At 41.0% G+C, this 27861-nt stretch overlaps 2 protein-coding genes across 5 annotated transcripts in view; both read right to left on the bottom strand.

The window, feature by feature from the left end:
• Positions 1 to 2038: 2038 nt before the first annotated feature.
• pparg (peroxisome proliferator-activated receptor gamma) lies at positions 2039 to 24886 on the bottom strand. Of its 3 annotated transcripts, none has more exons than XM_062544753.1 (7): positions 24692 to 24886; positions 11934 to 12158; positions 11246 to 11415; positions 8671 to 8809; positions 6627 to 6826; positions 4125 to 4608; positions 2039 to 3107 (listed from the first exon to the last, which is right to left on the bottom strand). In XM_062544753.1, the coding sequence occupies exons 2-7, from the start codon at positions 12154 to 12156 to the stop codon at positions 2860 to 2862; spliced, it is 1464 nt and encodes a 487-aa protein (XP_062400737.1). In that variant the 5' UTR covers positions 12157 to 12158; positions 24692 to 24886; the 3' UTR covers positions 2039 to 2859. The 3 variants fall into 3 exon arrangements, with proteins under 3 accessions (XP_062400737.1, XP_062400739.1, XP_062400738.1); XM_062544755.1 differs by lacking the exon at positions 24692 to 24886 and adding an exon at positions 18176 to 18272; XM_062544754.1 differs by lacking the exon at positions 24692 to 24886 and adding an exon at positions 14856 to 14987.
• Positions 24887 to 26880: 1994 nt separating this feature from the next.
• Positions 26881 to 27861, bottom strand: part of syn2b (synapsin IIb) — a 61543-nt gene continuing 60562 nt past the window's right edge. The window contains exon 13 of one of the 2 annotated variants that reach the window (XM_062544750.1): positions 26881 to 27847. In XM_062544750.1, the coding sequence (XP_062400734.1) occupies positions 27718 to 27847 (130 nt within the window). In that variant the 3' untranslated portion in view covers positions 26881 to 27717. The remainder of the gene's footprint in view (positions 27848 to 27861) is intronic. The other variant, XM_062544751.1, reaches the window with a different exon arrangement.

The raw sequence follows: 27861 nt of genomic DNA, 5'->3' as shown, positions 1-27861 counted from the left end.
GCAGGTGGGGCTCTAAGTTAAGTGTCTCACTCATATCAATCAATCACCATAGTTTCCATTCTCACTTTCTTCCCTGCCCTTTTTTCCAATTTCATAAGGCTGGGTTGGGACCATTGTTCAGTGAAATAAATGACAGAAGAAGCAACTCTATGTGTACACACCCTAGGCCTACGTCTCTTTGAAATCTCTTTTTGGAGTTTCACACAGGAAATAACTGTTTTGTTTACCGTAAAATGCCTGTTATTCTCAATTTAAAGTAAGACACCAATCATGTAGCCATATGTTTATGGTTGCTTTTGTCCAAAGCTACTTTCAGTAGAACACTACATTTAGTGAAAAATAATAGTTGAAAATAAAGTTGAAAGGCCTACATTAAGCATGATATTAAGTCATAATAGCAATTGTATAATAATAATAATAATAATAACAGTATCAAATACAGTATCAATAATGAAATCATTGTCATACCAAAAGCCATAAACATACCAACCAAAACTTTGCAAAAGAATAAATTAATTCTGATTCATCGTTAAAAAAAAAAAGAAATATATCACATGAGCATAAAACACTAGTAGGTTGTATAGTGGCTTAAAGTTATTAAGACTGCCCACATTGTTAGGTATCTGTATATATTTTTGTTGTAAAATTTGATTAATGAGCTAACGTTTCCAAAATATTTCTCCTCATGGCAAAGAGCAACAAAAAGTGAGAAAAAGAAAGCATGAAACAACATTAGAGGGAGCATTGTTGACCTCTTAATCCCCTCCACTCCCCATCTCCCCACAAGGGCAGGTGCCTCCTGTCAGTGGCCAGCCTTATTCATGACTGGAATTCCTATGCCTTCTTCAAACAATGAGGACAGGCCCAAGCTGCTGCTTTTTAGGGGCCCACAAATATACAAAATATAATTTCCCCCACCGAATGCTGTCTTTGGCTCAAGTCCTTTATGTCTTTTTATAAAGCCGGAAAATTTATTTTTTGCAATTATTTGGCAGAGCCAGCAGAAGAGTCTTGGCAGGATATGGTCACCGGAGAATTGGTAGTAACAAAGTAAGGATATGCTGACATGACATAAAAAACACATTTAATCATCATCATCCTCAAAGCAGACTCCAGAATACCCACCTGCCAATCCTTTAGCGTGATTGCCGGGCCAATGCTTTCTCTGTCCCCTTTTCCTTTCACATCTGAATAGAACCACCACCCCCAGCCCGTCTATCAGCAAGATTTACAAGTTTATGAAATACTTCAATTTGAATGGAGAGTGAAGTAAGCCCTCTCAAAAGGTTAACTTTTCCCATCTGTGCAAGATGGGGATTTGAAGTACTCTGGAGTTAAGTCACACTGATGAATAATGCAGTGATGTATCTCGTGGGAAGTGGATTTATGTAGTTGACTTAGATATGATCCTTCAGCTTCATGATGATGAACAGAGTTACATTCATTCCTAATAGTAACAGCATTTCCCATATCTAGGAGCGTATCATTGTGTGAGGGTCAGGAACTTACTTTCTTTTATCAATGAACCTTTCAAAGAGTAACAAGGCTACACCAATCTGGATTAAACTATCAAAGACTTCTGCGCTTGAAACCACATTTTGCACCTGGTAAGTGTGTCTTCGTCTAGCAGATACCCATCTCAGTTCAGTCAGTTCAACTCAGTTCATGTTTTGCAATCACAACAGGGTGTGTTTTGTAGCACGCAATAAGCCATGACGTAATGACAGCCAAATAGGTTTGCATGTTCTTGGATTGCACGGAACTTGCCAGGGTTGCATTAAGTAGGTAGCTGGACAAGAAATACCATAGGGAAATAGTTTGACAAGGTTTGGGTGGATTATGACAACTGGCTGTTTCACTCAACAACAAATTGCTGGGGAGTGTTTCCAAGAGGAAATTTACACAAACCTTTATGACCTGTTTTTACTGTATACATTTAGACATAAATTCCCACATGCCCATTATGAATTTATATCACTAAAATGTGATATCTTATGAGGGATTTAGATACCCCTATACAAATAAAAGAACACACACCTTTAGAAGGCACAGTATGTATTTCCCTTTCAATTCACCAAGGCACAAAGACTCAAAATCATTTAATCAATCAGTGCTAAATAACTAGAAATATGTTTTTGCTGGTTGAGTGACACCTCAAAAGAGATACATTATTCAAAATGGCATATATGGGATACATTCTATGAATTATGATGCATAACACCTTGAGATCTTGATTATATGAGAAAAAAATCAATCAGACAAAGCAAAAATTACAAGTATGTACACAGTTTCAAGACATAAAGAGTCATGAAGAGCATTCACAGTGACATTTTCCCTTGTTTCAACACAATCCTTTATATTCACTTCCTTAGTAACACTTAACAGAAAACTACCTGACATAGCCTGATTTTCCACAAATATGGTAAAACAACAGACCATGCCAAAACATGGTAATTCACAATACTCTGTGACCTAATACTATTGATACATACACATTTCTATTATTTTACCATGAACATGTAACTGTTTCCTGAAGGCAAACAGCCATTTGTATAGTTTTACAGTTAAGATTCTTAGCTGTTTAGATTGGTGTCAAGCCATATTTATTACTCATGCAGTTATCAAAGCAGTTGTATCAATACAAAAAGTCAGCACAGTCTGACAGAAGCGTTCAAATGAAATCATCATTCTTCCTCAAACATGGTCAGTCCTGGACCACCCCCATGACCGAGAGCAGATTGCCGACCTGTCGTCCAGTGCGAGAACACGGGTCACAGCTCTCCACAGCTGCCACCAAAAGGCACAAACGGAGCTCCAGACGTGGCATCACATCATCAAGCACTGCTGCTCATGTGCTTCCTAGTACAAGTCTCTGATGATCTCCTGCAGAAGTGGGTGCACACAGATGTCGATTTCTGTCTTTCTAATCATTCCGATCAATTGCACGTGATCAGACACCATCTGCCGGAGGTCCGTCATCTTCTGCAGCAACTTGGCGAAAAGCTGCAGGGAGTCCGGGTGGCTCATCTTCAGCTGCAGCTCCAGGGAGTGGAGCACGGTCTCCTGCAGGTCCTCGATGGGCTTCACGTTGATTAGGCCAGGACGATCTGCGTCAGGAGAAGAAAGGGGAAAGACCATCTTAAAATAACACAATGCATACATTCCTTTTGCTGTTCTTTAACGGATGTATCCATTAAGGGATAAGGAGGTCATTTGGCCAGAGGGCCAAGGCATGCCTATGTCAGAGACTTCGTTCTCCTTATTGTAAGCCAGTATGGCAACGAAATGAGTTTGAAGCCATTATTTTCAGGTAAAATAATTACATTGATTACAAAAATCTTTGTAATTGAGTTTGATATTGCACAGGAGTCATGTGAATGGCGACCCTATCTGCTGGTATAACAGATGACTTGAACACTGCAGTAGACAGATATGACAATAAAGAAGGTTCATCCAATTCTCTGTATATCTCGTCATCTGTTGTGCTGAAGAGTTAATTTTTCACGAGCTTTCGTGCGATGGCCTTCTCCGTAATCAAGTCAAAGTTCAAGGTTGTGATGTTATTAAATGACCACAAAATCCCGACCAATAAATCTCTTTGTGATAACCATTTCAAAATCCAGTCTAGGCTGGCTACAGACAAAACAGTTTGTTAGCACTATTCACACATATTTCAGTAGCACTGGTTTACTACAAACTGATATGGAATTCACATGTGATCTACATCAAGTTATGTATTTAGATATGAGCCATGTGCTTATGATTGGTCTGATAAGCTTGAAAAACTCCTGGAAGGTCCAGCTATCTACAAATCCTACTATTAGCTGCTCTGGACCACATCTTATCTCATACAAAGAGGCTGATATGACAATGACTAAGCACTAATCATGCTGTTGAGTAGGTACAGCTTATTCTAATGCAGATTCTCAGACAGCTTTAGGCTAGTGAATGGCTCGCTGAATGAAACAAAGTTACTCTTATATATTTTAGTGGTCTTAAAGGAACTAATACACGTTCATTCAAATTCATTCATACAATGTTATGATTCACTGATTGCTGACTTGCCACACTATACCAATCAAATAAGATGTGGTGTAAGATTCTGATCCTTGACCATGTCTCACCTCCACTGAGGATGACCACCGCGAGGAAGAGTGCCATGTCACTGTCGTCCAACTCCAACATGTTAAACTTCAAGGAGAACTCAAACTTGGGCTCCATCATCTGACAGAAGGGCTTGCGCAAGCTTTTGACGAACTCGCGCGTCATGAAGATCTGGCCGTAGGCCATCAGTGTGCCGTCCTTGTTCATGAGCGGCGACATCATGGTGATGAGCACCTCCATGACACCGTACTTCAGCAGTGTCACCTGGTCATTCAGGTCCAGCTCCATGAAGCCCGGGATGCTCTTGGCAAACTCAGTGACCTCGCGGATGGCCTCAGCTGACCGTGATTGAAAGCGTTTAAAGAAGCGCAACTCCACAGACTCAAACGTGTCTCCAGGTAGCAGGCCCACCTCAGGGGGACCGGTCGCAGGGAAGCGGATCTGATGGCTATTGATGTGCTGCTCCCCCTCCATAAGGGAGCGCATGTCGTGGATCACAAAGGGCTATATGTGAAAGAGACAAAGAGGGACAGAGGGGAAAGACATCAGAAATCACACAATGGCAGAAATGTCACAAATAAATCCCATTTGCATTGCTTTGATATCTACATACTGTATTTGTGTTGTTCTGAGCAAGAGCTTAATACCATGTATATGCTCATGTTTGAAAAGTTTAGTCAAGCCGCAAATATGTATGTTTTTGGCTGAAAGTCTTCAGCATTCTGTCTGTTTATAAGATATTTAAAGCATTCATCACTTCTGTGGCATTTCTCAGAGGTGTTCATTCACACTGAAGTTGTGCAGCATCTATGCAAATCTTGTGGCTGTGCTTGCAAGTAAAAAAAAATACCATAACGTCCTGTTTCTTCAACACATTGGGTTTGCACAGCTCATAAACATACTGCAGACCGTCTGCATGGCCAAATGTGCAAAGATAAGAAGACATACACTTTCCTGGCTCATTATTTCTTGTACTTTGGGGGTTGCTCACCATTTCAGCACTGAAATGCCTCATGCCACTAGAGCAATGTCCTGCCAGTTAAACGAGGTTTCTACATTGATTTGGCATAAGAATAAATCAGCCATGAGGTTAATACGCAGGGACTTGCTAGGCTATACATGGGAATGCATTTCTTTACATAGAACTAAACTTTATGAACGCCAGAACATTACAACCAAAGGAAAGGCAGTGGAATTTCTATGCAACATTAGAAATGGGCCTTTAATAAAGAAGTAACATTAAATGTCATCATAGATTATTTGAGACGAAGTGAGTCTACACTAAAGTAATGATTTCTGCAGTTGTATATGAATAATTAATTTAAATATGTGGTTTTTGGAATTAATTATCAATATAGTATTTTATTTGCTATTTAAATTACATTCAACCTTATTGAATATACAACCATATATTTAAAAACAAAAAAAACTTTTTAACTACATTTTTAGAGCCTTGCATGCAGCAATAATATTGGTAGAGTACATGCCAGCCTTTGCGTGTACTGAGTAGGCCTTCCAACCAATGACATTTTACAACTCCCATAGACAGCCATTGTCAAGGTATCATTCAGAGTGTACTGGGAGTGGTCCTGTAGACTAAGAATGGAGCAGACTCCAAAGCAGCGTGTGTTTACTTTGGTTGGTAAAAGAATATAACTATTTTTTTCTGTTTTTAAATCCAAAGGGTGACATTTTTGCTCTTTTTAAAGTCCTCTGTGAGCAGCCCTGCCTATATTTTCTCTTCTTACAATAGCTTATTAAATGAATTAATATCATATTGCATGCAAAGTGGCCATGCTGTCTTCAAAAAGATTCATTGACTTTCCTTGGAACAATATATCATCCAAAGAAAATAAAATAAAACTCAGCCAACGTTGATTCAGTTTCACTGAAGCTGAACAACATGACAAAGCCCATTTTTGAAAGCACTCTGTCTGGCACGCTACAGCTGTGCTGTGCTAGCGCTTTGTTTATCTAAAAAGAAGCAAAGATTCTGAACAGTTTTTGGATTGTGACCATGTTTTAGGCCTTTTAAAGTATAGAGTAAAGTGTACCTGATTAGTATCAGTGGTTCCATACATACTAGTCTAAACATACTAAAACAATTAGTTTACCACTAACCAAAACTAAAATTAGTTTTTGACACACCCACTACATATTATCATAATCCTGCATTACTGTCTCAGTCATCTGACTGTTTCATGCCAAGCCCTGAAACAGTCAAAAAGAGTTGACATGTGGTACTACATAGAACAAACAGCAAGGTTAGTGGAAAAGTTGTGAGCTCTAGGTGTGTCATGATGTAAGCATCACGTGTGAATGTTTCTCCATGCTGCAAGCAATCATCGAGTGAAAGTGTCATGAGGACATGTTGAGGGTTGGACATACTGGTGTATTAACAATTGTTTGTGTATCATATTTAATATCCTAGTAGTTTGAAGTTCTAAAAGCCTACATTAGTCTGTTTTTAAGTGTAACTCCAGAGAGAGACAGAGAAGGCGAAAAGTGAAGCTTTGACTCACAGAGCTGTCGTTGCTTTTGCCTGAGAGGATAGCCCTGGCCTTGGCTTTGGTGAGGGGGAAGTACTTGAGATAGGACTCATATAAATGTTTGGCCAGGGCGCGCAGGTCAGCCGACTCTGGGTGCATGTGGTCCATGTCAGCCGAGACCTCCGCCAAGAGCTTCTCCTTCTCCGCCTGGGGCATGCGGCCAAAGCGAATGGCTGGGAAAAAGCAAACAGACAAACACTTTTTTCAAACAAGAAAAAGTGAAATACAAAAAAGAGAAGAATGCAAAAAAGCCCCAGGCTTGGTCTTTGCTCATAACTCAAATGTGCGTGGAGGAGTGAGTGGGATGGAAACTGGGAGAGGCCAACGGGCTGGTTTGGAAATCAACGTCACCGCGAGAGCTTGAGAAATGTCCAAACTGCCAACTGGCAAATGCCTTTATTTCTTTAAACATCACTGACTAAGTGCTCCCACTCCTTGATAATCACAATTAAAGCTGACACCTTCATAGAAATAAATAATGATTGTTGAGAAACTTTTTATGACACCCATGGACATGAGGAAATCCGATTCATGTCATCATTATCTGCTGATAGCCGTGACATATTAACTAAGATAAATTGATACATTTCTAGCCTATACTACGTACAGTATATTAGCTAATCAGATTGACCAAAACCAGTAACGCTATTGTTCAATAGTCAGTTCTCCAGTCTGGCAAGTCCTCAACCAATACCATCTGATTTCACCATAACATGACACACTAGACATACGTCTGCTGTTTGTTTTGCAATGTTAAGGACACGTTAAGGTTGTATATGACACATTTCAGAATGAAGGCAAGCGGTGTCACAGATCATTTGACCAAGTAAGCATTTCCACATGATACAGTTGATCACATATTGATTCCATTTGACAGGATGCTGTGGCAGTACAGTTTATATGCCCGCACACGTTACACAAGCATTACTGTATGCTATTTGCTATAGCATTTACACCCTCGTGCCTTTTCAACCTTTACCCTACTGTCTTGGCACCCCGCCAGGAGCAGTGACACAGCATATTTGTGGCAGCCACGTCTGAGCCTCTATGAATCATTGATAAAAAACGAGAAAAAAAGAAAAGGAGTCAGCCTCAGTGCACATGAATAGAATGAATGACAGAGACAGAGGGACACAGAGAATGTGTGTGTGTGTGTGTGTGTGTGTGTGTGTGTGTGTGTGTGTGTGTGTGTGTGTGTGTGTGTGTGTGTGTGTGTGTGTCTGTGTGTGTGTGTGTGTGTGTGTGTGTGTGTGTGTGTGTGTGTGTGTGCATGAGGGTAAGTGGGAGAGAGAGGCGAGATGGAGAGGTAGATTTAGAGAGGTGTGTGTGAGATAGAGAAAGAAAGAAAGAGAGAGAAAGACTGGAAGGTGTGTGTGTACGAAAGAGAGATTGGGAGAAGGTGTGTGTATGTGTACGTGAGTGTGTGTGTGTGTGTGTGTGTGTGTGTGTGTGTGTGTGTGTGTTTATGTGTACGTGAGTGTGTGTGTGGGGGCGGGGAGGTGGAGCAGGTGGAGCAAGTGGAGCCACGAGCAGGGGAAAACAGAGCCAACCAATCAGCAGCCATGGCACGATACAGACAAACTCTGCTGACCTCCGTGGGGTGAAAACACCTGTAATCTCCCCCAGCGCTGCACCTGAGCGGCCAGCAGCGGAGCCGCGCTGTAACCGGAGATGCCTGTCTGTCAGCCAGCCGGCCGCCCTGCCCCTCAGGTGCAGCACTCTGGGCAGGCTGGAGCAGCATGAGTGTGTGTGTGTGTGTTGGGGGGGGGGGGGGGGGGGGTTAAGAGAGAGAGAGAGAGAGAGAGAGAGAGAGAGAGAGAGAGAGAGAGAGACCCTCTGCCACAGCAGACACAGCAGGCTACCACACAGAGGAAACTCAACAAAAAAGAAGTGAGAGAAAAAAAGCACAAAGCCTCAAAAGGAAATTCTGCGAAACTTGTTGCGCATTCTTGTAAGTTTGAGGGGTGATCTGGAGGCTGTGCTGCGCTCGCTGGTTTCCGGGCCTGTGCTTGCTCACCGTTGTGTGACATGCCCACCATCAGGCACTTCTGGAAGCGGCAGTACTGGCACTTGTTGCGGCTCTTCTTGTGGATGCGGCAGCGCAGGTCACAGTGGTCGTACACCAGCTTTAATCTGATGGTGCGGCGGAAGAAGCCCTAGAGGACAGGACACAGCGTGAGCAGGACCTAGACAAGGAGCTCACACACACCCTCATCAAAGCACAGCTCTCGGATTCTGGGCCTCCTTTATGGCTGAAATCATATATGGGCATACAGAAGTACACCCATGGATAATCATTCTGCCAATCAGTTTTCGTTTTGTAAATGCCCAATAATTGAAGCAACGGTTAATGAACCCTTTGGGGCTTTCCAGAAAACAACAATGTTTGAACAGAAAGCCTAACAAGCAATCTCTCCGCCACTGTTGTCATTTTCACAAAGCATTTATCTGCAGCTAATCATATGCATATCAGTGGAATAAGCTAATCATATAGCGTGTGGTCGTGTAGCTCTATTTGGACTTTGGCAAGATAAGGAGCTTTCATATGGCAGCTCCTGTTAGGCCACTGTTGATAAAGCTAGTAGAGAGGAAATGTTTTCAAAGAAGAGACACTCAAAGCTTGTGTGTGTGTGTGTGTGTGTGTGTGTGTGTGTGTGTGTGTGTGTTTGTGTGTGTGTGTCTGATCTGTATGAGTGGAGGTATTTGTAAAGAAAAAAGTATTAATCAGTATTAGTATTAATTAGTGGCTCTAGCCCTGAAGGGCTCAATGGGCTTTAAAAACAGATTGAGCTGGTAGTCTAACTCCCAGCCCTAGCGATGCTATTATCAGAAAAGCACTGTCCACATTTGACCCTTTACTCTTAACCTTGAATATGCAAACAGGCAGCACCTGAGTGAATAGAACTAATACTGAGGAATTTGGACACAGTTATACATAGAGCTGGTTAACTGATATTTTAAAAAATCATGCTTGTGGCTCAGATGATTGGCAATTTAGCAATTTAGCATGGTGAGCATGAAGTGGAAATAGTGGGTTTGTTCCGATCATCATTTGCCAGCATTGAGGGCAGACAGGAGACTGTGGCCTGAGAGACACGAGGTGTCTGCTGAGTCATTCAGTGCCTGTGCCTGACTGAGGTGTACTTGAGCAGGTACCATCCACCTAGACTTCACCTACAAGCTACACGGTGACTTCCAGATGTCAGGAGCTTGATTTCAATATACTAGGACATGAGATAAACTAATGTACGTCATGGGGAAAAAAACAACTTTTCCATGTACATCATCAACAGCTCTAGTCGATAAAGAAAATGCCCCAAATATTCTTTCACTAGCCTGTACTATATATGCTGTTGTATGTGATCAAGGCAGGAGCATGACACAGCAGCTTCAAACTGTTTATAGGTAATTCCAGTGGCAAGAGTTTGTTTGTCTTTCCAATATTAGTCATGGAGGTACAGGTCTTGTGCTTTTCACTGGCGAGGAGACTTTAAGCAGCTTCAGCGAAAAATAGCATTAACTTCAACAGCTAGTCTACATATTTGAGACCAAACAGTGATATACTGCATATCGATTTAAACAATGTTTTCAGAATAACGCATGTCCATATACATATGTAAACACTGTCAATATAAAATGGTGAATGTGATAAGCTGTGCCGTTGCAGTCATTTTAGGTGACTGCGAAACCAGGAAATCAGTGTGAAAAAATCTTATTCTGGGCGAGCATTTCCTCTCACCTCAAGTCAGAGCATCTACAGCTGCCTGTAAATGTACCATGTCTGGGCCGGGTGGAAATACACTTCTGAGGTTTTGGCTCGCCTACTCGGCGAGATTATTTTTATTCAGACACTTCTTCATACATGTACAACTCTGCTCATGTATATTTTCTGCCAACTGAGTGGAAAGTTGTCATGAGCTTGCGGTTGGGGTGTCAGACGGTGATCAAGTGTGAGGGTGAGACACCTTTTGACCCTATTCACTTATCTCCTGCTCTAGCGCAGCCATCACACGGGGTTTACCGAACACAGAAGAAGAAGAAGCTTGAGGTTTTGGTAAGAAATTCTGGGTTTTGATATGACAGGAAGTGTGATTCTAGCTGAAAGAAGCCAAAGGAGATGCTACAGGGTACACCGCTGAGCAGCTAGATGAATACAACACATATCACTGAAACCACTCCACAATACCCTCAGTGATATGAGTATTGTTTTTGAAATCTAATGAAGGTCTTATACATATTTGAAAAGTCACTTCTCAGCTAAATAATAGAGATAGCTTAGTTTATAAGTTTATAATAGCTGATAAGACAGTATTACCATTAAATCAGTGTTATTAAGTTACAGTTTCAGTAAAAGTAGCATTACAGGTAACATTCACAATCCTCTGCTCACTAGCATCCTTTCTTTGGAAATGACAAAATGGAAACAACATCAAATGAAATAAAAAGGGCCCTTCTCTATGTTCTTGCCTTGCCTGTTGCTGTTTATCCGAATGAATCACATAAGGCCGTACAGCAGTGTACTGATAAAAGCGAACATTGTGCATGTTGGAGTTGACGACTAGTTGGAATGTGAAGTGTGGAGGCGTTTGTACCTTGCAGCCTTCACAGGCATGAACTCCATAGTGGAACCCTGAAGCTTTGTCCCCACACACACGGCATTCAATATTCAACACAGCAGTGGAGGGGTCCTCATGCAGCTTGGAGTAAGGCAGACCGCTCTCAGTGTACAGAGGAGGGGACTCTGGCTCAAGCTTTATGTAGTCTAAAACAAAGTGCAGGGAATGTTAACCATACAATATTTCTTCATCTGTTTCATACATTAGTACAAATGATTACCAATTTCTGAATGCTTACATAGTCTAATGCAAAGGCTCAAATAAATATTTTCAAATACATTGCTTTCACTTCACCTGATGCTTCTGAAGTAGCTATATGAAGGACTTTTAAATAATGATATGATCACATTCTCTAAATTTGACAACAGTAGCTCCTCAGCTCTAACTCAGTGCAAAACGATACTGCACACCTGGTTGCAATCCAACCCCCTGTAAAGCAGATACAACCCTGCTCTCTGACTGTGGAAACCCCAGTGTTAAAGCCACAATGCTATTTGACACTCATGTCTCCCAATCTAATACTTAAATGGCTTGTATTTCTTACCACTGCCAATTTTGTTCTATTTTGAGTTGCCTTTAAACTATTCATTTCATTATTTTGCTGGTATCAGGTCCAAAACCTACACTGAGCTCTGAGCAACAGTGAACAACTCAGGACACTCACTCTGGCTTTCCTGTTGTCTGTAGCTGTACATGTGAGTCAGGTCTGTGTGTGTGTAGTCTCCTTGGGACAGGCTGGGGTCGTACTCCATTCCTGAGAGGTTGGTGTAGTCCAGCATGGAGTAGGGCTTCAGGTCCAGAGAGTGGGAGCTGTTGTCTAGCTCCTCCAGCTCCAGAGCGGTCAGGCCAAAGCCCATGGACCAGCCTAGAGTCTGCGTGTCAACCATGTCTGCAGGAGAGAGAGAGAGAGAGGCACCCAGACTTAGAATCAGGCTAAAGGCAAATCATGTTGCAATCATTAGATCTGATGTGCACACAAGCCAGATGGCACGACATCTTCCACTGCTCTATCTTATATGCATATTAGGGCTGCTACGCTCATCTGAGAGAACATCCGAGAGTATGTGAGTACAACCAAGGCCAACCAATCACAGAGCAAACACACAACACCCATAATATCATTACACAAACCACACTGCACATCGTATTCCCCACACATCAACCAGTTCATCAGTTGCACTGCTCTACACCAAGTATGAGATCAGATCAATAATGGTGACGTCGCACTGTGATTTGTTTTTAAAAGTCTTATATAAAACCATTAAATACATAGCTTGCCTTGTGCAATCTCAAACACATTGGGCTTTCACTGACACTGTCTCAAGTACCCTGCACATTGCAATCGACAGGAAACAGGGTCCTCATTGTGTTTTAATATAAATGTAATTCTTAAAATGAATATATCCAAACATTTTATACATGTACTGCCTTACCAAAGACATATGCACATATCATTTACGACCAAAATACAATAATTTCTAGCAGTAGTATACATTGCACTGAAATTAGTGAAGAAGGAAAGAGATGGGCCACACAAAATCATTTGGTTAGGACAGCAGGTCTGCAAGACCTGCCACTAGCAACAAATACTACAGAGCAGCTATTACTCTGCTAGCTAGGAGAGGTATATGTCAATATGTCTTTTGGTAATGAATGTCAGAGAATGTTTGCAGAAAAGAGCGCACTATATATAGAGAGCAAGTCATGATGTGAACTCTAATTGAACTCCATTGAACTGGCAAAACAGACACTGACCTGCCATTCTATATTGATTAGCAACAACCAGTAAAATTTTCAGGAAACCAAGGCCTTAACCTTGTAAGAAAACATTCAAACTAAACAGTACAAAATCATTTGAAGTGTGCACGTACCACCTCACTGTGAAAATGGAGTAATCCATGTACACTCTTACATAAGTTTTAAATGGTGGAATTCCATTAAAATTCCAAAGCTTTTTTGAAACACGGCCCAATGACTTTCTAAAAATATCTACATGCCACAAACATCCTTTTCTCAATGGCTTATTTTTTCCCTATACCTGGATGGAATGTGCCAAATCAGGCAACACAATTGAATGAATTCTCGCTTGCGCTACAGTTACTGCCAAAGGATGCTTATTTCAGAAGCGCTGGAAACAGTAGGCAGAGAAAACTATTTATAGCAAAGACACAAGTTTCCGTCCAGTGTGTGTCCATTTTGCAACGCAGTAAACATGGTCCTTGAGGGTGGACTTTTGCTCTGGTTGGCAAGGGCAAGAGATTGGAAGGTCAGGCCTCTGGTTTAGGCATATTAGTCCGTTTTTTGTTCTGGAGCCAAACATACATGTGCTGTTATTCTGTTCAGAGACTAACCCTGAGCCGACCCTAGCTCTTCTTCCTTTTTAAAACACGGTAAAGTAAGGTGTCTTCTGATGCTGTTATTCGAATGCTCATTCAGAAAATATGAAATAACAGTTTATCCTTTTTCCCCTCCCCTTCACTTTTCCTTTCTTGTGTATTTCCATTCTTTCTTAGAAAATGCCCCCCACCCACCCGCCCACACACACACACACACACACACACACACACACACACACACAGTACAGTGCTGGTGGCCACAACTCTTGTAATTTGGATGAATTTGCCTAAACAGACATTCATTCATTATCACTGAATATGTTATAATAGTATATGACATGCAGCAATCAGTCTGTCGCTAAAAGTGATGGTTTATTGAAAATGGAGGGATGGGCAGGATATCGAGGAGACTATACAAATACAACTAAATTACAAGACTATACAAATTCCCATACAAACACCACAGAATTTCCCCTCCATTTATATGCTCCAGACTGTGTTTGCAGTGGTATGACATCTGATATGAGCATTACAAAACATGACAAATTATCAGAGGTTAATGTGCTGTAAATGAACAAAAGCTGCAGGACCAACCCTTAATAGACAGATTTACAAGTCTCAGCCCTCTCGTCAAGCCTGATCTTGTATTCCCAGCACACACACAGGCCATCTGAGGGGTGAATGTTTGTGCTATAGTGTTTGTGATGGATGTGAGGGCAGTGTTGATTGAGGCTAATGGAGGATGTTGCGCACATGGCACACAGCGACATGAATGTTGTTCACGTGAAAGTGTTGCTCCTCACCATGTGAGCGAGGAGGTACGAACAGTCTGTTTGTATGTGATGTGAAAGACACTCCACAGGGACGCTCTTGCAAAAGGAATGCAGTGTTTTCCATTGATATTTCTTCACATCTCCACACAAAAGCCAAGTTGCAGAAGAGCAAAACATAGAAGCTAAGATTTCATTTCTGTCCGCCTGGAGTGACTCAACTCACATGAAACACACTTTCCTTATAGACTGTTCATGAGTGAATATCTTTGCCAAAGGAAAAATAACTTTACACTTAACCGCCTTTTACTTTTACACTTAATTCTAAACCACTACTGCAACAGCATCTAAAATATGTCAACCATGTTTATGGTATGTCATCTTGAGCTTCTGAGGAATTCCGAGAACCGGTGATAACCTCACAGAAAACATAACATCCTAATAACGATAACAATGCATGTCATGAGCTGAAATACTCACATGTCTCTTAGAGTTTCATTTTCTGGTGTTGTTCTGTGTCAACATACAAACTCTTTAAAGAAATCCAGTGAAAGCTACATGAAGAACGTTCCAAACTTCTAGAGGAGGTTTTGTAGTGACTTGGTGTTAATATCACACTAGCAGAACCTGCCAAACTGCATTCACAGGCAACAGCGTGTGTATCTGCAGATAGGTCGACCATTTGTATAACGAAAACGAACACCCACTGTTTCAACTAGTCTGCTCCTGTCTTACATTATCCTATACCACAGATCACTAATTTCGTTTTCATTGTTTTTTAAACCTTTTAGTCTTTCTATTCTTACTCATTCATTTTTCAAATCATATTTGTACTGCAATTGAAACACATGACTGTGATTCAAGTATTTAATTGTGTTTATAAAAGAGAACGATGTTAAAAAAATAGACAACATAACTGAGAGAAGAATGCATTACTTGTGCCATGCACAGTCATACACTGAAAGCACCGTAAGAACATTCTACATATTTGTCATAAATGCAAAGCAAGAAATGTGCAGCACTACTTTATTAAAAAAAAAAAAAAAAAAAAACACATCTTCACCGGAAACCACAAAGCTCTCCTTCATGGTTTCCAACACATGGTGCATCTGATATCTTACAGAAACACACAGACAAAACTGAATTCTTATTTATTATCATTTCCCCGGCTAAACACTTCTGGTTTCTAATGGGTAAGGATGTGAGGTGAAAGACGGGAGACAAAATATGATGAAAGCCTTCCTGTCTGTTGGTTACACTAAACCGCTCTGGGTCTCATAGTCACATATCTACTTACAGTCAAAACAGTGGCTGTTAATCAGAAGGCAAGTACACTGTGTTCACAACTTTGTTCAATGAATTCTACAGTGAATCCCAGAGTATAATCATAATAATGATAATGAATGTAAGAGAGCGTTAAACATATAGGACCCTAATTTTCTATTAATTTCTTTAAAAAGTGAATTGCTAAGTGCAAAGTCTAAAGTCGAGCTGAAGCTTGTTCAATAACTATGCAAAATTTGCTGATTGAATACCATCAATAAGATGGTAAGCACAGACAGTGGTGGGCCAGCGAAATGGGCAACCACATGATGCCCATAAATCACACTGGAGAACTTTGCTCATAGACTGACTTCGCCCTTTGCCCAGCATTTATACTGTATTAGTGTCTATCGTGATCAAACATCCTATTTTGGCGCTAAAACAAAGGTGAGAGAAGTGAAAAGAAACAAACAGGCCCAAATTCCAATAAAATGCATCATATTTTCAAGAACATTTAAAAGCATTTGCCTGATGCAATAGATGCGTTCTGTCTGAGAGAAGGGGGAGGACTCAGACTTACCACAAAGCTGACTGACAAGGGAAGAAAGAGCTGAGACTTCCTGACCATAGCGATGGTGAGACCAGTAGTGCATACACACACACATACACAAACCCATATGCACACAATTAGTCACACATATACCACACACATACACATACATACAGACACACACAAACCACACACAAAAAACCTCACCTACACCTCATGCAAACAAAAAACCCTAGTGCTTTTGTGCCAATTGCCAGTCCCGTGCCCTCTTGCTATGACTCCAGCACAGACATTACCGCCGTCTGGGTACCCACTCGACTGGTACTGACTTTGCTCACTGGCAGTCTAGTGTCACATCTGCTGATGGGAGAAAAGCAGCCAGCCCTGGAGGAGAAGCTCCAGACCACAGGGCTGTGGGGGCCGCTGAACATGAGTCACTTGGGCTCCAGCACCAGGTCGCTCTGATTTACTTTACTATGGTGCAGACCTGAGACAAAACACTGCCTTTGATGCGGGTGTTATCGGCCATGAGTAAAACATGCTTGGAGAAAGTGAGGTATTACTCTTCACAGGTTTGGTGAAATAGGCTGTGGTTTCAGCATTGTTTAACTAAAGAATGCATCAAATGCCTGGAAAAACATGAATCAGAAATAGATCCATCACATCACACAGGAGAATCTCAGCATTTTTAAAAAAAAATAACTGCAAAACTGCAATATACTTTGGGTGAGACGCCTATGTGCTAATGTCTAATGCTAATAGGCTCTCATTGGTACTGACTTATGCCAGGCAGACGCTGCTCTATTTTTACCCAATTTTAGCCCAGAGTGTCATGTAGCTTTAGCAGGCTTGCGACGCAGGTAAAAATCAATATTTCAGATTGAGTCTGATCCAGTTGGATATTTGGTATGCCAGAATTTCCTGGTTTATTCATGTTTTCCTGGTTTATTTCTGTTAATTTATTCATTTTTTATTATCATTATTATTATTATTATTATAATTTCAATATAATACATAAAGGAGAAGAAATCCATTCAATAACAAGTCTAATATAAACACAATACAGACAGCTACTGTATAACCCCAGGCTGTGCTAAAGTGTGGCAGATTTTTTTATCTGTTGTGAGCAGTCAAACCTAGGCCTACACTGTGAGCACATAAACCGCAATCCGACTAAAATGCGTAGTGTGAGCTACCATGTCATGTGCAAGTCTGCCTAGCTTAATTGGGACTTGGTATCTTTGTATCGCCTAATCAAGCACCTTCCTGTGCGATTTAACAGTCATCGCCACTCTGCCCCGGTACTGCATTTACATTCTTTTGCTCTATTGATCAACGGCCTTCATCGGCAACGTCTAAAAAAACTTTTAAAAAATGGGGTTGTGTTTCAAAGGCATCAAGCGACCCCTACAATGCAGGCCACAGGGCACACAGACAGACAGACACACATACACACGCAGACACACACACACACACACACACACACACACGCACGCACACGCACACGCACACGCACACGCACACGCACACGCACACGCACACGCACACGCACACGCACACGCACACACACACACACACACACACACACACACACAGACAACTCCCCCTCTCACATCCCTACACTCTCTCACTACCAGTTATACTTTCTCATCCACACTCACAAGTTTGGATTTGTTTTGTATTTTTGGAATTCCTGATGTGTGGTATTCTCTATGTAGCCTTATTGGTGCTGCATTGATTTCATACTCCCTTGAAAAAGTATTTTCAGAGTGAGTATTTTCAAAATACAAAATACGTACTGTAATTTCAATACATTTAAAATGAGGGTATTTTGTATTTTGCCCATCCCTGCACACACACTATTATATTACTATTAATCTGGACCTATATTCTCTAATATGGACACACATTTGGACTCATTTGAGTTCTACACAAACACTCGGACACTATACTGTGAAAAGCAGAGCTAATGAAGGTGGCCACTCACCCAGCAGCCCTGTCAGTAGTTCAGTAAATCAGGCTCCGTTGGTTGAGCCTGGCACGTCGACACCAGAAACCAGACTGAACTTTTGACTTGAGAAAGCGGGTGGCCGGCTCTTAGCTCATCTATTCCTGTGCTGTACGTCCAGATAAAAGGAAGTAGGACTCATTTTCCCATTTTGACACTGCTTAACCTCAGCAAAAGTGCAGACAGCTAACCATCATGTGGTCCGAGTGTGAGGTGTACGGCCAGCCAGATGACTTCCTGTTGCTTCACTTCTACTCAAACGCAGTGGTTCCACTTCTCTGCCAAGAAACCTCACATATGAACACTTCTTCTTTCATCCATCATTTAATGGTGTCAGACGTTGAGGCAGTAAGACACATACAGTAGTCTACCTCTGTCGTCATGACATGTCTGACATGTCTTTACACATTTACTGTAATTAGGAACGCTACGCTACAGAACACAGAATAAGCCACTGATTTGAGCTGGAATGAAATGGAGGAGGGTTTCTATGAGAACATTAGAGTGCGTTGTATACCACAATTACAAATTATATATATATATATACTGTATATATTTATATTTATATATGTATATATTGTGAGAATATCACTTGAGTTGAGCCTCAGGTCAATTTATAGTTCAAGTGGCAAGTGTTGCTCGACAAAAATAAATGCTGTAGGCTGTCATAGTCATTGAAGATTTGGTGAATAGAATAGAACATCAACTAGTTTATTTAACTTGGATATTAACATTATGGAACCGTGGAACGAAAGTAAACCATGACCACAGCAACACTCGATAGAACTCCAGCAGAACTCCAGCAGAACTTTGAGTTTATCTTCAGAGTTCCACCTCTGCGCCGTGATGTACGTGACAAGCTCCGCAACACCCTATAGCATAGCATACTCTCATTTATGCCATATTTAGTGGAGCCACACTTGTCATTTGAACTATAATTTGCCCTTAAGCCTTAGTTGAGCCCCCATTTCCCATTAAGCAAGATACTGTCTAGTTTGTGTTTTGGCAAGAATTCTAACTTCCAGACCTTATTTTAAAATGTCTGATGTAATGTCCAATTTCCTCTATAAATGAATATCATAGCAGCATCTGAGGCAGGCTTTGTTATTCACTTTAAGATTGCTATCTTAGTGAACACCCAAATGAATGACTTCACAGACAGGGTTGCATACAAGTAGACACGCACATGTGCAAGTGTGTACACGCAATTGCCTAAGATGTACACAAGAACATGCACGCACGCACACAGACACACAGACACAGACACATGCAAACACACACACATCCACAAACATACAAACACACACACATACATCACACACACACACACACACACACACACACACACACACACACACACACACACACACATCCACAAACATACAAACACACACACATACATCACACACACACACACACACACACACACACGCACACACAATGCTAATTAACGCTATACAGCGTTTGGTCGCTGTGTTTTGTAAATCAACAACACACAGACAAATAATAGGAGTGTAAAGGTCCACATATTAATTTAAAGGTAGACATATCCATTTATATACAGGATGTTAGGTTCAATACTGATGCACACCGAGTGTACCAAATGCAGTCTTCAACAGTAGAGTAGAGTTTTTTGTTTGACCATATTTCAAATTTGAGTTCCCACAAAAACACATTAATTAGCAGACCTGTCAGTTTAGAACATCAATGTCAAAAAACATGACACTTTTTAAAAAATATTATTCTCATTGTGCATCCAAATATTGTCAGTGAATTTTAGGTTAGGAGAGCCTACAGGCTCACTGTACCAAAAATGAACCGAACCATAACTTCAAAACCGAGGTACACACTGTGATGTTTTTTAGTACTGTTACACTCCTAACCAATAAGGTGGCATTATTTTACAAGCAGGATGCCGTCGTGCCCCATTAAGTCAGAGGGGTGAGGTTCAGCTTGCCTATATCAGTGGATGTGAGGCCTAATACGTTACTTCAAACATACTCAGGGGACCCCAAGAGCACATTGGATACACTACAAATAACATGCTTCTGGCAAACTCCTCACATCCTGCAATCTTTATTGTACAGCTCCTTGGGAATTTGGACTTTGCACAATATCTAAGGACATGAACTTTCCCCCAATTGCTTTTAATAGGCATGAGTTAATGGTTGATTACTCCCCTGGGGAGTGGCGGAGGAGGTTTGCAGCGCTTCCCTCCCAGATCAGGAAGGAGTGCTCACTGTCAAGGCCTGCGTGGCTCCAGAGCACTGTGATCCCAGTGTCCTCGAGGGGGGGCTCTCCCCCCCCCCCCCCACACACACACACCATTCCTCGAAGCGGACAGGAAGAGGAGGGCGGGATGCATACATGACTGAAAGCCTCAGAACATGCTATCAAAATCTCACTCTGGCGAGAGCTACGCAGCTCAGAGTCTCCTGGAATTTAGTAACGCGCTTTTTGTTGTTGTTGTTGTGGCTGAAGATGTAATGATTGGTGATATTGTTACTGCTCATACTGTTACTGCTGGTGCTCATTGTTATTCCAATGATTAGACTCAGACTGAAGGCTGTGGCTGCTGTCAGCGATGTCAGCGGTTCTGTTGAACTCCCGTCACTGCTGACTACTGTGTGAGTGCACCCTCCTACTCAGTGTGGAACATCATTCTATAGGCAGGATGCCGATCTCTGAAGAGATTTCAGAGATATTTTTCTCAGAAATTCTATTTCAGTGATAGATCTATGAATGACAAAAATGCTAACCTATTTCAAAATAGTATTGCAGTAGCTTAAACACGTTAAGTTGGTCCACAACGTGAAAAACGTATGAACCACATCTTATTCTAGATCATTCAAATGGTTGGAAATAGGTTGGTACTGTTTTTATAAAAGGGATGCATCTATGATTTAGGTACAGTTTAATTGTAAGACAGTTGACTTTGTTTAGTGTTTTCCCTAGCATCTGAATCGTACTGAAGGAAGAGAGGAGTTTAGTAGAAACCTAAAGGAATGATCTGAATGGTCTTGATAAGTAGTTCAAAAGATTTCAAGGAAAACACTCTGTGGTAATTCCACTTTAAGTATATGTTAGGGAAAAAAAGTTTTTGAGCAGACTTTACAGAAATGCACACCCAACCAACTCATGTACACAAACACATGCATACACAAAACATGCATTGGACAAAAAAAGACAAGATATACCTATGTCAACCATTCCCCAATACAATACCAAACACACACACACACACACACACACACACACACACACACACACACACACACACACACACACACACACACACACACACACACACACACACACACACACACCCCTAAACACGCATTAGACGACAAAAAGAGGCAAGATATACCTATGTCAACCATTCCCCAATACAGTACCAAGCAAGCACACACACACACACACACACACACACACACCCCTAAACACGCATTAGACAAAAAGAGGCAAAATATACCTATGTCAACCATTCCAACATAATACCAAGTGCGCAAGTGCGCGCGCACACACGCACGCACACACGCACGCACACACGCACGCACACACACACACACACACACACACACACACACACACACACACACACACACACACACTATTATGACTTTGTTTTAACACTACATATATCCGTCTGACAGATAACTTTGCAATCAGTGCAGGAGGGTCATGGACCTTGGTCTATACGAACCTGTTAATGGCTAAGTGCTATCGAGGTTTACAGCCTTTCCAAATACTAAATTTCACAGTGCCTTATAAGGAGCAATGTAAACAGACGATCATATTGCCACACCTTCCTTTATAACAACAGACCAAAGTCCATGCACATTATGCCAATAATATAACTGATTATACTCTACAAACATTCTAGTTTCGATCTTCTTTACATTATATATGAAAAAAATCAAATCATATTTGAAACAAGCCGTCCTTGAATGGCATATAGCTAGCCAGATTAGACACTATAGCACATTTTTGAAGGTCACCAGTGTGGTGGTTTAAATTTTAAAGTGCGCTACCTCATGAGACATAATGATGCATTAGGTGTACTAGCCAATGGGTTGAACCAGTTGACATGACTTTACAACAAAGACACATCACATGATTTCACATCTTTCCATAATGACCTCACATCAGGTTTGAAATGGTTTGAGGTCCGTCTGGTTTTGTTTTACGTTCATCCTCTTCGAACAGACGTGAGCAAACTATATGGCCCGATGGGCTAATTAATCTGGCCCGCAGAGCCTTCATAAAATAGGACAATTTCTAATGAAGACAAAGTGAGTTAGGTTGTAGGCCTGATTTGTCAAAAGAAAAGTTGCTTATGAAATATAACCCCCCACGTCTTCATCCAGCATGCTAACACGTCCTCTCAAGAAGGGGAGGCCACTGGCTATACTATGTGGCCCTTCAGCCAAAATAAGAACATCATTTTAGTAATGCATTGCTTTTAAATCAGTGATAACAGATATTTGTTAAAACTATAAGCTATAATTTCAACTTTGCATTGATGATGAGATCTAAATGAGTCTTTCTCCTAAATCTGACATTTGGTGTGCCATTCCCAGAGAGCCCAGTCGACCCGTGTGTATCATCAAACTGAGACTGACACTAAACCTGTTGACAAACCACTCCTCTGATACTTCATATCAATTTCACAATGCCTTTGGAAAATACATAAATGTCAGACGATATTCTGTCACATCCTAAAATAACTTGCAGAGACATTTCAACTTAGCCCTTTTCCGTGACCTCTGTCACAAGAAAGTGACATTTCATCATATTTGATCAGAAATACTGACTCCAATCCAGTTTTACTTCCCTTAAGGCAATATCATGTCATCATCATCATTAATATAAATGTCAAAGAGAAGAGAAATCAAGTATGATGTGTCTGAACCATGTGAGCGAAGCTTATATAGGCTACATAACCTAGCTTCGCAGTGTGGATTCAAGCACTGGCTGTTTCTGACATGAACAGACTTTTTCAAATGTTGTCTGGCCTCATCAAAATGCATATTCTAAATTTCACCTGATCACACTTTCTGAATGAACAGAGATGCCCAAACCATCTCTTCATTTCTATAACAATGAGAAGTCAGAGATGGACGTCTAATGCCTGTTCATATCCAGCTCCCACTGTCTTATCAGTAATAGTTCTGTGATGTATACCATTAGTAGCAAATGGGCAGCAGGTCCATAATAATATTTGTTAATTAGTCCCAAATAGCTTCTTGGTTTGTAGCGCATTGATGTATATACTGCAGTGTATTCCTGGGCTTCTACACTAATTTATAATCAGAATCAACTTGTTGCCAACTACTCAGCGCTTGAATTTTAACATCATAGTAAACTTTATTCTCACATAAAAAATAAAAAAACCTACCATAGCCTACAGATACTATACAGTAGGCTATAACAGCAGAAAAAGACATTAGCGGAATCCCTTTTATATGGGCATTCTAGGCCTACTACAGAAATAAGGATGGCAGGTGTTACTCAACGAGTAGGCTAGGTCAATATTATCAATATTAGGCTATGTAAATATCAAAAAGAACGATTTTGTGAGTTGGAGAAAATTACACCATTGACCCAGCTGACGCCAACACTTGAAGAGTGCTTGAACAAAACACAGTTTAAGTAGCCTATCAGTTGATGCTTAAACTTTCTTTGACGACTTTTACTGCCTACTTGACAGAGATGATAGTAAAACGTTATTAATTGAAGGCACCGACAAATCTGTCAGTCAAGGCCATATAGTAGGCTATAGCCTATTGATTTTCAGAAAGCTGTAGACACAGATCCAGATAAAAGAATGAGATGTAATTTTGGTTTTGAATGGGCAAAACTAAGTTCTGATAGTCTAGCACCAACTTAACTGGTTAACAGGTAAGCAGGTTGTGTCCAGCACTGCGCTGTCATTTTAACAAGCAAACACAAATAACTGGTGATAAAGCAACTGTGTTGAATTTGCTTTATGAATCTCTGGCAATTGTTTGAAGTGGTGCACCAAATCAAGTTCAGAGAATGCTGAGTCATCCGACTGTGATTTGCAAGTCAACAGTAGGCTATAACCATTAAAACTTAAGCCGAAATAAAAGCGCGGCGCATGCCATCGGAACTGCTTAGGCTAGCAGAGTTTCAGACTATTAACAGATTTATAATGACACTTGACAGGAAATAATCATTTTCGTTTAGTAAGTAGTCTGATTGTCTGGTTAAAATAAAAAGTCATACTCTGTATATTCTGACTTAACATCAATGATGCGGTAGCCTACACGACATGCAGCCTACCTGAAGAGACGTCTGGAGTTTGTCTGTGTTATTGCTAAAAGCATGTTTTAACTGCGTATACTTAGTAAGAAAACACAAGTGCATTTCAGTGGAGTTTTTGTGTTTTATGAGAGCTGAATGATTGCTCTGTATAGTGACAACTCACTTCACTTTGGTCACTTTCAAATAAAACCTTAAAAAATCACTGACCTGAAGTAGTCCTTTCGATTACGCTTCCTTTTGTCTCTTCTTGGCGTTGATACTGTTGATTCCTTGCCTGACAGATAGCTTATTTATTTTGTGGTTGGGAAATGATGGTGCAAAAACCGTGTGTTGCACTTATCTGGTGACAGTTGTGACTGCCCCTTAATTCAAACGCTACTCAAGTGCGAGCAACTATGATTGTGACAGCAAACACCGTGATGCTGCAGACACATTTTGTATAGGCTACCGTGACTCCCCTCCCATTGAACACCTACGGGAATGACATGGAATGGCCAGAGCGGAAAAGCGCGAATGTGGTTTGATATCATGTACATGTAGCCTAAAATACGATTATATAATACGACGAGAATACGACGAGAATACGATTACGAAGTGCAAACTCAGCTCAGCGCTCTGTATAGCCTACACCAGCTGTCACATTATCAACAATAAAAAAGAGAGAAAAAAAAGAGAGACAAAAAAAAAGACAATAGACTGCAAAAACTTTCAAGGTCCGTAACAGATTTGATGATAGGTAGCCTATTTCTGAAGGAGCAAATTGTGGAGGAAGCTCATTCTTCTTTCATGTAAAGAAAATAGTTTGCCTTTCAGCAGGCGTATTGTGATAGAGGCAAAGGTCAATATGCAATAAACTTGATGAGAAAACATTAAGTGTTGTTTGATGTTATATGAAGCACATCAAGATGTAGGTCTTTATTTATATATATTTTTTATTATTATTTTCTGACGTGGTTAATTAGGATTTGAGCAGTGTGTATTGGAGGATGAAGAATTAACACATTTGAAGCCAATGCTTTTTTCAAAAGTATGGAATAGTCACTAAAACTGTTTGTGCCTTTTACTCATTTATATATCTAAAGACAGATCAATATCCTAGCTTGTTAACTATAGGCCTTATATGCAAGTATCCTGTATGGCTTGAAATCCTCTCTGACTGATCATAAACCATATGTGAATGTTGTGATGGTATATGATGGAGATCCAGTCTGTGTTTTGCTTACGTGAAAAGATGCTGTTGGCAATAAACATGTCAGTATTATTGTATCAGGAACGATCTCTAATGCCTCTGAATGGTCACCAGCAAATGAAGATTGGAAATGTAGGATTGTCCTCTGGTTGTGGTCTATAGAAACACATGCTTTTCAGGGGTCAGCAGTCAGTCTTACAGCCTGTTTCTGTGCAGTGGGTATCCTCTCAGGTAGTTCTCATGTGAAATCACCTTCAGTTGCAAAGGGTCACAGTTCTACCCAGTGTGTGGTAACTGCGGTGGTACATGAACAGAGACATATACAGGCCTACTCAACACACACAAAAAACCTTGTGGTAGACTTTCTCACATTCTGCAATCTCTGAAAGCCATCTTTGATTGCGACTTTGTTCTGTTTTCAGTTGTTTCCAACACAGAACAAAATGATCTGGCTGTAGAGGTTTACACTCCAGGCTTCTCTTCTGCTGTAAAAAAACTGGAGGGGTGGGAAGCGCACCAAAACAAATAGACTTATTTGCCATGAGTCTGTGTGGGCCTGTTTAGAATGGTCAGTTCTACTGGGTTCCCATAGTTTATCCCTTGTCCCTCACAAATCTCGACATCTCCCATCGGCAGTAGATCTCTTGACAGCTCAGGACAGCATCAACTCAGCAGTTTGTTTGTTTTTTAAAACTCAGAGTCATTGGTTTATGAACAGCAAAAGACACAAACACGCAGCACGCTCCATGAACTCCAGTATAAACACCAAATGCATGTAAGTATGACTATAGCCATGCCTTTGGGACCTGTCATCTGATGGTGATCCAAGTCGTGGGTTTGAGATGGCAAACTGGATTTCCTGAATTGTGCATCACAGTGCCATCTGCTGATTGTGCACATGCATATTCTTTTTTTCCCTTTTCTTAGTTCACATATTTTTTTTTACATGACCAGGCATGCTATCCATACTTCTATTTATAATCTCTGGCTTTGTACTGTATGTGTACTGACCCAAGAATTGAGCATTACGCTGCTGGTGGCCTGTGAATCTTTGTAGCTCTAGGAGCAGAGGACATCAGGCAGACATTTGGAACACTGAAACAGCTTAGCTCCTACCGCTGATGGATGTACCACAAGGACATACAGTATGAGAACACATGGGTATCTACGCAATGCCAACACACAGCACGCGGAAACACAAACAGAATGGTGGAGCCACACTTTTATTGACACCTGTACAGAAAAGAAACAATCCTCAACGAGTCATGCAAAGCAGATATTGTGTACAAAGAGAACACAACATGAAGAGTATGGAGGCAGAGATAAATGAATTTACAAAAATAAAGAAAAAAAACTCCTGAGATGTCTCACGTACAATACGATACAATACGCAAGGGCACTACCTCTTACATGGCACTCATGGGTAAAAGCAACTTGATCCCAAGCCAGGTGATAAGACATGGGTATCTGTCTGAGTCAGAACTGGGGAGAGAGACTCCAGCTCTGCAGCACTGAGTACAGTATAGGAACCTGGGAACTGGGAAAGATTGCTTGATTGAAAAGACACTTGTTTAAGAGAGGTATTACTGAACTAATGTTTCTATACTGAGTGATATAAGAGATCGATCTATAGATATATGCAAGAGTGGGGTGGGTAAAGGAAGGAACAGAAGTCACAGCTACATGTCTGGAAAAACACACGGTCACAATAAGGCTACAACATCGAGGGACGAGGGGTAACTCCACATGACCTCTCCTCCTTTTGCTCTCACTGATGCCATCCATGTTTTGTAACCATGCAACAGTACATTAACATTCCCCTCCTTATACAGACAGCCATGTTCAGACCCATATGACGTATAAACACAATACACAAACAGATTTTTTTTTTTACCTCAAACTGATACTGTACAAACACTCTCCATATTTCAAATTCATACTCACACATATAGTCAGGTAGGAGGGAATATAGAACGTATACATTTACATTAGACTGAATCTCGGACCAGGACACAAATAGGTCAGTTAAGCTCAGCTGTAGCCACTAGTCTGAGAACAGGCTGGCAAAAGATTTCCTCAGGTTCCGAATGGTCTCTGCCTTGGCTTCATCCTCGTTGCTGGAGCGGAACGTGTCGCCAAAGGCATTGAAGGCATTGGTCAGGGACTGAGACTTGCTGAAACAACACAG

Source organism: Sardina pilchardus, chromosome 9 (assembly GCF_963854185.1).
Source record: "Sardina pilchardus chromosome 9, fSarPil1.1, whole genome shotgun sequence".
NCBI lineage: Eukaryota > Metazoa > Chordata > Actinopteri > Clupeiformes > Clupeidae > Sardina > Sardina pilchardus.
Note: the sequence above shows the minus strand (reverse complement) of the source record. Positions and strands in the feature narration are given on the sequence as shown.

Coding starts and splice junctions, on each gene's coding strand:
- pparg (XM_062544753.1), bottom strand. CDS start 12,156: ATGGTTGACACGCAGACTCTAGGCTGGTCCATGGGCTTTGGCCTGACC. Junction 8,810..11,245: donor ATGCCTGTGAAGGCTGCAAG/GTACAAACGCCT, acceptor CCTGTCCTCTAG/GGCTTCTTCCGCCGCACCAT. Junction 6,827..8,670: donor GGTGGGCATGTCACACAACG/GTGAGCAAGCAC, acceptor GCTTTTTCCCAG/CCATTCGCTTTGGCCGCATG.